Below are 12,994 nucleotides of genomic sequence, written 5' to 3' on the forward strand. Positions count from 1 at the left end.
CCAAAAGATGAGCACTTAACCTCTTAAAATATGGACAAACCTATGCAAAAGGAATCTCTATCAAAACATGGATAGGTGATGAAACTAAACAGAGAGTCAATTAAAATTGAATGCAATGAAACCTTTTACCAATATTTTTGACAGTGGGTACTGTCATATTGAGGATGATCGAGAAACATGAAGTCAAACAAAGTTCAAATTGGTTTCAGTTTGATTTCATGTAAGTCTTTCAATCTTTGATAGATCACAGTTGAATAAAGTATAATTGCTTAAATGTGTGCAATTCCGAATGCAAGTATCGCACAGTAGTCAGTAGTATAAAACACTTAAAAGGTTTCTGATGAGCGCCAAAATGGAAATGGTACATAAATGTCTTGTCTCTATCACCATGAAATGATCATATATTCATAATGTAGTTGGACTTATAAGTGAAATTCGTTCAAACTACTTGGATCAAGCAAAACTTGTTAAACCAGTAACCTTACTGATACTTTCTATTGAGCCTACAAATATTAGTGCTGATTAATTTATCTTTAGTCATTCCGAGCTGCCACGAAATCTATCCCAGCCAACACTTCCTGGCTCCTGCATTCCAACAACACTTCCTACAATCTCCACTTGATCAGAGCAAGTTGAGACTTCAGAATGTTAATCACCGGGCTGCACCGTATATATACACCCCAAAACTGGCTAGGAAACTTTACAAAATTCAAAACTAGAACCTAAGCGCAACTCTTTGATATGGGATTATAAGAAAGTTTCCAATCTTTCATTTCAACTAAAAACTTAACATCCCACAGATAATAACCCAAAAAGGTAAGAAAAGTAACCATAACCAACACTGGAGAAACCTAAGATGCTCAGGCTTCTGTTATAGACAGTATTAACCAGCTCAGACACTCAGTAATATCAATTACAGGACAAAGTAGCGTCGCAGACCCAAAAAAAGAACCTGACAAATGATATCAAAAAGATGACCAAATAGCCAAAATCAACGGTATCGGCGCAAGGAGAGAGTCTGGTTCCTCTTCCATGTAGCCCTGCGAGATGGCCTGTTCTTGTGGTTCAAGTGACCCCTACCACGAAGACCTCTGTATTTCTTCCCTGCTGATGTAAGACCACGAAGCTCCCTGTGCTTGTGGACAGGGTTGCAAATCCAGTTGATTCTCGGGTTGTTTCGGACAGCGTTATGGGCAGTGTCAACAAGGATAACTTCAAAATACTTGTAAGTTGAGTCCTGCAGAAACACAGCAACGAGTTCATAAAGAAACATAAATCTTGCTCACTTACAGATTTGTTTTCTCAATTTCTAAGTAATATGAAATGGGCATCAGGTCTTGTGATATTTCCTAAAACAATCATCCATAATGCCATATAAGACATCCCAATTAAGGGTGGACAACTGATTCAGGAGAGTATAAAAAGGGAAGGAAGGAAAAGGAGAGGTGTACATAAATATATATATATATACATATACATATATGTATAAGAAGACAGAAAAGAACAGGACCATAGCAGGAGCAGTAGCAGCAGATCAACAACAACAACAACAATAACAACAGCAACAAATCCAAAGTCTCAAAGACATCTCTCGTCCACAGCTATGCCGCAACTACCGCAAAGCGGCGGTGGCTATAGCTATGAATTTAGAGATGCATTCATCGTTTGTGCAAAACCACAAACTCCTCTATAGCGAGCCTCAGCTCCCACAAAGTACAAAGTGGTGGTGGCTACAGCTATAGGAACTCAAGACCATTCATCATTTGCCCAAAAAATACAATAAGCAAAGGAAATATCTGAAAACAAACAAATATATGTATATGGAAAACAAGACAAACCTCATTGAGCCAGTAGGAATTGAGAACCCTAAGACCGCCCAATTTACGACCAGCTCGCTCTTCCGCAACTGACCTCTTACTACGCTGGAACTTCAATTGAGTAACTCCCTGGTTGGTTGGCTTACCATACACAATACCCTTTGGCACAGGCCTCTTTCGACCACCTCTTCGTACACGAACACGGTAAATCACATATCCCTAACATTGAAAATAATAAAGGACAAAGTTAACTTCACTCCAGAATCATCTCACGCCAAATCACACACATAACTACATTACTTATAACACAACTTACAAGTGCCTCAGACCAAAAAACACAAAATGTCACAGTAATGTAACTTATGGCGAGACATAAATCCAACGGTTCAACCACTTCAATCAACAATCTGAATAATGATCATCAATCAACTTCTTGGTACAGACAGTTCCATAACATCACAAATGGTACCAAAAACAAAACATTTAAAAATCATATCATAAATCCATCTCATTACAAAATCCAACATTTCATTCATATAATAAAAACCATATTACTTACAATGTTGTTGATTAAGAGTAATAAGCAAAATAAAAAGAAACCTGTTTAGCCTTGTAACCGAGGCGTCGAGCTTTGTCAGGGCGAGTAGGGTGAGTGACGCGAACAATGGAAGGGAGTTGACGGTACTCCCAACATCTGACCCTCAAAACGAACCTCATCACATCCGATTGTTTCCTCCTCCATAGCTCGGACACGTATTTGTACGCACCTGTATCACCATTTACGAACTCAAACTTAGATCAACACAACCAAAATCATAATGGAGGAGAGAGAGAAAGAGGCTCACCCATGGCTGCTTGCTGCTACCTGACTCCTGAGCTTCTGCGAGTTACTAGGGTTTCCGCCAAATGAGATGAGCGTTGGAGTTATTTGGGGTTTTGTAGAGAGACTAAATCCAATACAATGGGCCGGCTACCTTTCATAGATGGTTTGTTTCAATTATTTTTTTTTTGGTTTTGGAAAGATGTTGGGCCTATGTTGTTATTAACTATGCCTATGTTTGGAAAAATAAGTTGAAATAGAGCTGAAATTAATAAAGTAGTTGGAAATTTCATATCTTAAATTATGATGTTATGTTTGATAATAACTCAATTTCGGTCAATATTTAGTTTAGGTGACTTAGATTTTTAGCACCTACTTATTTAAGATGCCTTAAATGTGTTGCCAAACAGAGCTTATGTAGCACGGGCCGCATGACACTTGCAATTTTTAGCCTCTAACTGAATATATCAAGCATATTGATACTCATGGGGCGTTTGGTACGAGGGATTGGGAGTTTGGGGATTAGAGGATGGGATTGGGAATGGCGGGGCGTTTGGTATGAGGGATTGGGAGTTTGGGGATTAGAGGATGGGATTGGGAATGGGAGTTAGAAGGTGGGAATTCATCAAATATACCCCAATCCCTTGTTTGGTATGTTAGTGGGATTAAGTAGGGAATATATTGTTAAATTACAAATTTACCCATTTTAATGAAGGATAGCAAAAGAAGAGCAAGCAATATTAATGAAGTATATTTTAATGAAGGGTAAATTTGTCTTTTAACATAACCAAAAATAATCCCCCTTCCTAATACCTGCCCCCTCCCATGTCTTATTTTGGTGGGATAAGAGGGGTTTTAATCTCATTCCCCTTCACATGGGAATTTAGATATCCCCTCAAACAAACATGGGATATCTACCTATAGGGATATAATATCCCATTCCCACCCCCTAATCCCCCTAAACAAACACCCCGTCAGGACTTTATTCGACAAAAGTAGTTGTTAGTTGTAGCAATATTTGTCAGCTGTTAGTTGTCATATATTTCCTCTGTTTTTCAACAAGTGAAATATAGAGAAAGTGGAGGGGGAAATCAAGGAATCTGGAGAAAGAAAGTTAGGAACACAAAAAAGTGAGGTTTGCAAAAGAGTTAAACAAGAAAGTTTTCTTTGATAGTGTCATATTTGTTATAAACATGAAATCTTTTTGCCTTTTCAAGTTTGGTTTCACTTTTTGTGATATTTTTCATATAATAAAGTATATCACTTATTAAAAAAATTAAGGAAATATTAGCTATTAGAATCTATATACTAATATATTAAAAGGTGTTCATGAGCAAGGAACGACTCCACGTGGCGCCTTCTTTTAGAGTATTTTATGCTACGTAATCCACATACACTAAAAAAATTAGAAATGCATTAGGTAAGATTCAATCCCGATATCACAAGCATATATAATAATGTCTTAACCACTAAAACTAGTAATACCTTTGACATTATTATTTCAAAGTAAAATGTTAAATAAATGAAGAATCCGTTTTTGGAGAGACGGTCCACGTTAGTGTTAAGCGCTTGCACCCATTAGTTAAGCGTGTGCATCAAACCAGCAGCAAATTTAGTTAAGCGCTTGCACCCATTAGTTATGCTAGCCTTAAAGTGTTTCTGGGTGAATTAGTTAGGCGCTGAAATATATTAGTTAAGCGCTGAAGTATACTCCCTCTGTTTTTTTTATCATTCTCACTTTCCTGTGCGCGTCTTCCAATGCGCGTTTTAAAACTTAAATATCTTTCATTATATATTAGTAAAAATTATAACGATTGAATATTAATAAAGTACTAATTGAGACGAATCAAACAAGACCCCACATGACTATGTTTTTTCTTATAAATTGAGAACATTTGAGAAGATTCTCTATATGCATGAATAGTGTCAAGATTCCAAGTGAGAAAGATAAAAAAAAACAGAGGGAGTATTAGTTAAGCGCTGAAATATATTAGTTATATGATAAAAAATCAGATTATAATGCATTTTATTGGCCATAATTTCAGTATCACGCATAAATAATTCTCTCTTTCTTAAATAACTAACTCACTAATTCTCTCTTTCTTAAATAACTATCGCATTTTTGCATTAGTTATGCCAACCTCAAATAACCAATGCAAAAATAATGTTTACTAATGCATAAAATAAATAAAATTAATGACCTTAAAATCATAACTATTGACGACCCATACTAGCAACCCTCAAAGTATAATTGTTAACCAAATATCAAAACTATAACCATAAAACCATGCATCATTGTTACTCATGAAATTAAAAAATAATTATTCATATGCTATAATTATACTCTTTCAGTTATTTTATAGACTAAAACTATTAGCCATAAAACCGGAATTAAAAAACAAAAAGTCATAACTAATGTAAAAATAATAATAACTAAATACCCAAATATCATAACTATTTATCATAAAACAATAACTAATAGCCAGAATCACAACTATCAACCATAAAACCATAATTATTAACCACACTTAATAACTAATAACCTAAAAATCATAACTATATTTCCGAATTTCATAACTATTAAGCAAAAGCAAACTATGAATCAAAAACCATAACTAAGAACCAAAATATGTAACTAATTATTAAAATTCCTTAATTAATTGGAAAATTATAACTTAAAAATGACAAAATCAGCCCCTTTGAGAAATATGTAACCCATCATCTTTATACTCTCTCGTGGCTTCATCTAAAAGTGCCACATTAGTGTTTTGTTGTCAAAAGTTTATCTCATTTCAACAAAATAAATGGAACCCCAAAACTCCAACCTATTTCTCTCTCTCACTCACCATCCTTCTCCTCCTTCCTCTACTGCCGTCCTTTTTGTTGTCGCCTCTGCCGACGACATTGTCGTGCTCCGGTGCTGCTATCATTGGTGTTGTTGTTGGTTGTTCTTAGTCCCATTTTCTCTCTCCTTTGCTTCTGTGGTGCTGCTGCCACCGTGTTGTCTGTGCTCCTCCTCGTCGCCAGCGTGGGTCTTTTGTGTTGTCGGTGTTCAGGCGAAGCAGCTGCTTCTGTTCCCCTGCATTTGCTGCCCTCGTTCTCTCTCCTCGGCATGGTGTTGGTACAATTTTTCTCTCACTCCTCTTCTCATGTGTTGGCATGTTGCTGCTGCCAAATGGTGGTGCATGCAGCGAGGTGCAACGCCACTGTGAGATGGTGCTTTGAGTGTAGATTGATGTTGCAACGTTCCGTCTCAAATCAGGCGTCGTTGAGAAGACGCGTAGCAATTGATTGGAGGTAAAAGGGACTCGTCTCACGTTAGTGTTAACGTGAGACGGTCTTTTATAAGACTTTGTGATAAATGAAAGATTATAATTACCCGTGACGTAGCCCGGGCCTAAAAACGAATTTGACTCTAAAAAATTGTTTAAATTATAATTAGTGTTTGATAAAAATAGTTATTAGCTTAGAAAAATAACAAATATACCATATTCAATCTCCAAACACTAATATTATAGTTTTATTAATTCAAACACTACTTCACTGAATACTCCTCTTCACCGTCATTAGTGTTGTAGCTTGGTCACCGCTAATACCAATTAGAAAGTCTACTCTCATTACATTCTCTGGTCAGGATTACCAATGGATTTCCAATCGTGCAGGGCACATGCACAAATAATTATTATTTACACCCAAAAAAAAATTACCATGAAGTAACGTGCGAAAATGGTTTCTTATAAATAAAAAAAATTGTAATGATTATACATATAACTAAATTTTTCTTAGCCTATCATTTTGGAGACGAATTAGCGCTACTGTGTCTGTGTGACTGTGTAATAGAGATAAATAATAGTACGGGCCAATTCAACCTATCCAGCCCAGCCCGTCTCTTAGATCCTGTGGGTTAAATTTGCAAAAAGCCCGATTTAGCCCAACTCGAACCGTGAAATTGATGGGTGGATCGTGGGACAAATTTTTTTAACACAGCCCAAGAAAGATCGCTACTAAAATCGCCCAGTCCGGTCCATGAAAGCGTTCCAGGTCAACCCATGAACCGGACCAGCACAACCCAAGTTATTATTCAACCAAATTTTGTATATATTTTAATCAAGTTGCATATATTATAATTCAATCAATTTCAAAAATAATGAATTTATTCATTAATATTAATAATTAAATAATAAATTTATTCATTAATATTAATAATTGTACATACTTTAATTAATATTAAAGGTTTTCCGAACCGCGAGACCCACGAACTGCGAGAACCGCTTCCCGAACCGTGAAAACTGGTAACAGACCGGTCTGGGCTAAGATTCTTCATCCCGTGGACCAGCCCACCAAAACCGTGAATTTTACGATCCGATCGTAGGCCGTGAAATGTCAACCCGACCCACAGACCAGTCCGTACCAGTGGTCATCTCTACTGTGCACAAAGAATATTACTGTGAAAGATTGAAAGCGATGGCTTATGCATAAACAACGTGCCACAATTGTCAGTATTAAACTTATTGAGAATCAAAGTAAAGTTATCCCTTCAAAAAAATTTAATCTACCCTTTTATAGAGTAACATTATTCGCTTTAAAAATCGATTTATACACAAAGAAAATATAATTATGTGAAATTATATTCCATTCGTCTCAAAGCTCAATATATATATTTTTAAATATAATTAGGTATATTGATGAGTCACAAAATGTACATTGACAAAAGTCAATTAATGTACATTAATCAAAAATAGATAATACTACCTCGATTTCACATTACATGCATCATTTACTTTTTTATGTATATGATACGCTTATTTGGACGTTAATATCTCTAATAGCGTATAAGCAAAAATTATAAAAAAAATTGATATTTCCAATACTCACGATGAGACAAATTTAACAATATCTGACTTGACTTTATTGTGTATTGTGAAACGAAGGTAATATTTGAAGTCCTTATTACAAGAACAAGATTCCTTGCGTGGAACAACTCTAATATTCGAATCATTATATTGCACGTCTAAATTAAACTCTAAAAATATAACAAGTCTTCCAGCTTAATTAGCCTTACAGCAACATCACATTCACAGCTCTCTGGCAGCAAAAAAAAACAATGGCAACCGCTTCCCACATTATCTCCTCCACCAATTCCATCCTCACCTTCCACTCACCGCAAAAACCCTCCATTTTTCTCCATTCTCCATCATCTACCAAACTGCCTACTACATTCTCCACCCAAATCTTCACCACCACCACCCCTCAACTAACTCTAACACCAGCTAAAGTTATTCCCTCCACCGTCACCTCCGCTGCCTCAACAGACAAGTTCTACGGCGTCTGCTACGTTGTTCGCGACGACATCGATACTGATCAAATCATCCCTACAGAATATACCACCTTGAATCCCTCCGACCCTGAAGACTACAAAAAGCTAGGATCATATGCTCTTGTTGGACTTCCTTCTTCGTATGCTCTTCGTTTTATTGAGGAAGATGGGTTTATGTCAAAGTACTCAATCATCATTGCTGGGAGAAATTTTGGGTGTGGTTCTTTAAGAGAAGTTGCTACTGTTGCATTGAATGCTGCAGGAGTAAAAGCTGTTGTGGCAGAGTCATTTGATGAGATTTTCTTAAAGAGTTGTGTGTCAAATGGACAACTTTTTCCTTTGGAATCAAACGTTAGGATTTGTGACGAGTTTAAGACAGGAGATGTTGCCACAGTTGACATTGAAGAGAGAATTTTGACTAATCAAACCACTGGAAAAGTCTACCAGTTGAAGGCTTAATAACGTCTCTTAATGCCCCTGTTTGTTGGATTCTGTGAAATGATGCCCAAAAATGGCTGGAACTTGAGGTTTTTCTGTTACTGTAAACATTTTATTTCCGAACTTGAGGTAGAATTTGATGAAGATTATGGGGAAGAGATGTGTAAATCTTCATTTCTGATATTTTTGGGTGAAAAATGATGATTGATTAACCCAATAAATGAAAAAATGGGGAAAGAAAATCTTGGCCAGGTGATGATTTGAATTGGGATTGTGTTTAATTTTGTAGTTTAGCTAGCTCTTTTAAGTTTTAATCTTGTACTATAGTTTTTTTTTTTTACTAGGCTACCCTCCTTCTACTGAGGCAGCTTAAAATATCCTTTGGAACAATTATATCAAACTGTCGTGATGCAACTGTCATACTTCCTCTGTTTCGTTTTAAATGCAACAAAGGAGTATTATTTGTGAAATATAAAATATTTCTCTTTTGCATTTAAAATAAAACGGATGAAGTATATGATATATAGAATTATATTAACTTTACATTTGCCCAAAACGTACTCTATGCATGTACCAAATCGAACTATTAGACTATTGGATGGAAATATATGGATACAAAGAGCTATGGAATGAAAAATTAGGTGTCTTTGCTTCAAAGGAAAACCCATTTGAAAAACTTTTTACCTTGTTTTCCTTTTTCTGATGAAATCAGGTTTCCAACTTTATCATTGGTAGTTTGCAAGTTGCAACTCATCTTGGAGCAAAATAACATCCATAGTAGAATTTCTGTTTAAAACTATAAATCTATAAATAATTCACTGATGGAACACTTTTTTTGTTACAGGTTTAGTGGCCTGAAATAATCACCCTCTTCCATTCAACTACCAGCCTATGGTTGGATGAGTAATCGAACCCATGTAGATTATTGCCTAGAATTTGGAGTAGGGAGCTACTACTCTCCCACTGACCTCTCACTAATAGAACACTTAAGTTATCATATAAGTAAAAAATAATCGAATTCTTTGCGGAGTTGGGAATTACTATTTTTCATTATGCTGAGAGCTGACCCAGTGGTGAACACCTAATGCTGAACCACTCCGAAAAAATTCATCAACAACATCTTCGTCCTCCACTAATTAATGTCAGCTATCAAATTTAATGTCTCCATAGGCGAATAATTTGCAAAGACTTCAAACTTCCACCCAAGAACCAAGTCCCACATCTCTCTAACTGTCATATACTCATATCCTGCATCTCCAGGGGGATCAGTTGTGGCCAAACAAATCAACAACTCTAAAGTAGCCTATCGATGATGCCAGATTAAAGTCTTGGTACCGTTACCTACAGATGTAGTAATTCCTTTTCGAATGATATCAATGTTGTTTAAAATTCCTCTCTCCAAGCATTCGATGCATTAGATCTCGCTTTGAACATATCTATGTCGCATCTACCGTCATAGTATATTGCTCATGACACCTTGGACCAGAGTGAGTGCGGTTGGTTCTGCTAAAACACGCCACCCCAACTTTGCCAAAAAAGTTGAATTTGCTTATCTCATGGATATAATACCTAGTCGCCCTCCCCCTCCTCACGCTTTGTTTAGAAATGTTCTCCCATGCTACTAAGTGTATGCGCCTTTTACCCTCCAACTTTCACTATAGAAAGCTCCTTGATTTTCTATCAATCTCATCACAAATTAAGCGAGGGAGTTTAGTAGCCTACATGTGTAGTAAAGAATGGAATATAGGGCCAACTAGATTAGTGTTGCCCTCCCCATAATGGAAAGGGTTTTAGCCTTCCATCCCGCTAATTTGCCATTGATTTTATCCACTAGGTACTAGTACTCTCTCTTGGAAGACCTTCCATGAATTGCACGGACATCAAGATACTTCCCAAAATCTTCAGTGACCTCCATACCCAGGCTACCACATACTGCATGTCTAATATCATGGTGAGTATTTGACACAGTTGAACTTCTAAAAGCACACCTTCCTCCCTGATAATCAACAACCATAGCCACCATATACCATACACCATAGCCACCCTATTTTTCTGCTACCGTCCAACTTAGCCATGAATAAGGTAGCTGTAATAGTAGTAGAAATAAGGCTATAGAAGGCCATAGATGTAATAGGTAACGACAAGTTATTTTGTATCAAAAATTACCAAACACAATGAATGTTGTTTAGGTTGAGTAAATCTCCCTACCCCTTTGGTGGTGTTTCTGTATCCAAGGTTTCTTTTTTGTTAATTTCTAGTGGTGTTTTTGTATCGTCGGAGTTACCGACCGGCGTGGTGTTTTGGCTAACTTTATCCCACCCTATCTAGTACGATGTCAACTTGGTATCAGAGCAAAAGTCACTAACCTGTTAGAGTAGCCGAACTTGAAGTTGTTTACCTCGTGGCTCCTAAAAAAAACCACCACCCTTCATGCCTGCCGGCCTGCGACACCTCAATACATGCCATCATTGCTCCAACCATCACCGCTATGGGAAAACCACCGAGAATACAATCCACCAAAAAATTTCTATTAAATGTATTAGGTGAAGTTGAAACTTTCCCATTCTTTTTGTCATGTCATGGACTTCATAAGAAAACAAAAGAAAAACCACAAACTTGTGAATCAGTTAATTAGTTTTTCTTTTCAACTGAGCCTAGCTTTTATCTTTCACGCGCAAGCCTTGTTTAATTCTTTAATTATTGATAGCTCATAGTTGTCAACCACTCCCTTATTTTGGTTTGATAAAAAAAAGGAAATAAAGAGTCACAATTTAGTGAGTTAGCCCAAATCTACTTTGGAAAGTGGGCTTCTCGGCTTGCACGTAATTGTAGGCTATTTTATAAATTTAGTCATATTTTTTTCTCTTTTTTAAAAAAAGGGGAAAGAAAAAAGAAAGGGCCAAAAAAATAATATTATCAGCTAAAATGCCGCCAAGAACACATTGTTGAGGTCATAATCAACCACGTCCTATTCATGACACTATTATAGCTGATATGCAACGAGAAATTCAAAGACTGCAACAACAGCTAGAACGTTACGAAGGTGAAAGAGGTCCATCCCATCAATCTGAGGAGGAATGATTAGATGATGAAGATGAAGAGTTTAATCCATTTCACCTGTCTGATGGTGAATCATCAGTATCATCTATTGGTAGACGAAGTCATCATGCCCGACACCATGAGAAAGAATTCAGAATAAAATTTAAAATTTCAAAATTTGAAGGACGTACCCATCCAGATGAGTTCATCGAATGGCTCCACACCGTGGAACGTGTCTTTGATTTCAAAGACATTTCAGATAATTGCAAAGTTAAGTTAGTTGCTATCAAGTTTAAAAAGCATGAATCCACCTGGTGGGAGAACTTTAAGCGCCAACGAGAAGGTCGTAGTAAGATTCGTACATGGGAGATAATGAAGCGGGAACTCAAACACAAAATTTTGCCTAGTCATTATCGCCAAGATATGTTTCTCACGTTCCATCACTTGGAACAAGGAAGCAAATCTCTGTGGCGGATTATGCTGCTGAATTTGAAGATTTGTCAATGAAGTGTGATAATTCGGAGCCTGAAGAGCAAACCAAAAAAAGATTTTTAACAAGTTTGGATATAAATGTCTCTAAAGTAGTACAACTCCAGCAATATTGGACGCTCAATGATGTCATCATACTAGCTTTGAAAGTTGAAGGGCAACATGCAAACGAGAAAGCAAGTTCAAAGTCATTCTCTAAAGAATCACCTTATCGTGGAAACAATCCTCAACAAGGTTTCCACTAAAGGCCATACTATTGGATCCAGGGGTCCTTGATGGATTTATTTTGTTCTTAATTAGAATTCTATATATATTAGAAAACCTATCCACAATAGAATACTAAGAACAAATAATATCCTAAACTTCATTGTATTTTATCAATATTCTATATATGTCTATTGCAATATAATATGGTAAAAGAATATTTATGTTTCATTTTTAGAGGATGTGATAGATGTATACTCAATGTACATGTACACCACTTTTATTAGTCATAATTTTTCTTTAAATAAGGAAGAAAGTTGGAGAGGCAAACTAATTGTAATTTAATATCAAAAATAAAGCATCGGAGTTTTCAAAATAAGAGTGGTGTACATGAAGTGTACATCTAACCTTTTACTAGTTTGAGAGACTGATAAATAGAATGATTTACTTGTCATGGAACTTTTACTGTGTTGTGCTAATTCATACGTAGGCATATTAATGGCAATATATTTATGAACTTTAAATGTACAATTTTATTCATTAACATCTATATATAATAACGCATTACTAAAATTTATTGAAAACTTGATTTGTTGAAATTACTCAGTGAAACAAATCCAATAAGATTTAATAAACATGGAAAAATGTGACTAAAACATTGGCGTTATGGCAGCTAAATAAAAAACATGGAAAGTATTGAATAATTGTTGGTGTTGACATTTGACAAATTGATTAGAGAGCCCATACTTTCTCCAATAGAGAAATAGAGCTAAAATATTGCATCTAATTCCTTGGCCTCCCACGCCTCTTCCAGCCCTTTTATTACTTTTTTTTTTAAAGGAGGCCCTTTTATTACTTGATGTAGTTTTA

The 12,994-nt window shown here is 36.1% G+C and overlaps 2 protein-coding genes across 2 annotated transcripts; one reads left to right on the forward strand and one right to left on the reverse strand.

The window, feature by feature from the left end:
• Positions 1-746: 746 nt before the first annotated feature.
• LOC104884139 (60S ribosomal protein L15-1) lies at positions 747-2,813 on the reverse strand. Its single transcript, XM_010668735.4, has 4 exons — positions 2,663-2,813; positions 2,418-2,584; positions 1,839-2,036; positions 747-1,237 (listed from the first exon to the last, which is right to left on the reverse strand). Exons 1-4 carry the CDS (start codon positions 2,664-2,666, stop codon positions 992-994), a joined length of 615 nt encoding a protein of 204 aa, XP_010667037.1. The 5' UTR covers positions 2,667-2,813; the 3' UTR covers positions 747-991.
• A 4,842-nt stretch (positions 2,814-7,655) lies between these two features.
• On the forward strand, positions 7,656-8,935 carry LOC104884137 (3-isopropylmalate dehydratase small subunit 1). The gene has a single exon (XM_010668734.4). It carries the CDS (start codon positions 7,742-7,744, stop codon positions 8,411-8,413), a length of 672 nt encoding a protein of 223 aa, XP_010667036.2. The 5' UTR covers positions 7,656-7,741; the 3' UTR covers positions 8,414-8,935.
• The last annotated feature ends 4,059 nt before the right edge of the window (positions 8,936-12,994 follow it).

The sequence above is a fragment of the Beta vulgaris genome, chromosome 5 (genome assembly GCF_026745355.1).
Source record: "Beta vulgaris subsp. vulgaris cultivar EL10 chromosome 5, EL10.2, whole genome shotgun sequence".
NCBI classification, from domain to species: domain Eukaryota; kingdom Viridiplantae; phylum Streptophyta; class Magnoliopsida; order Caryophyllales; family Amaranthaceae; genus Beta; species Beta vulgaris.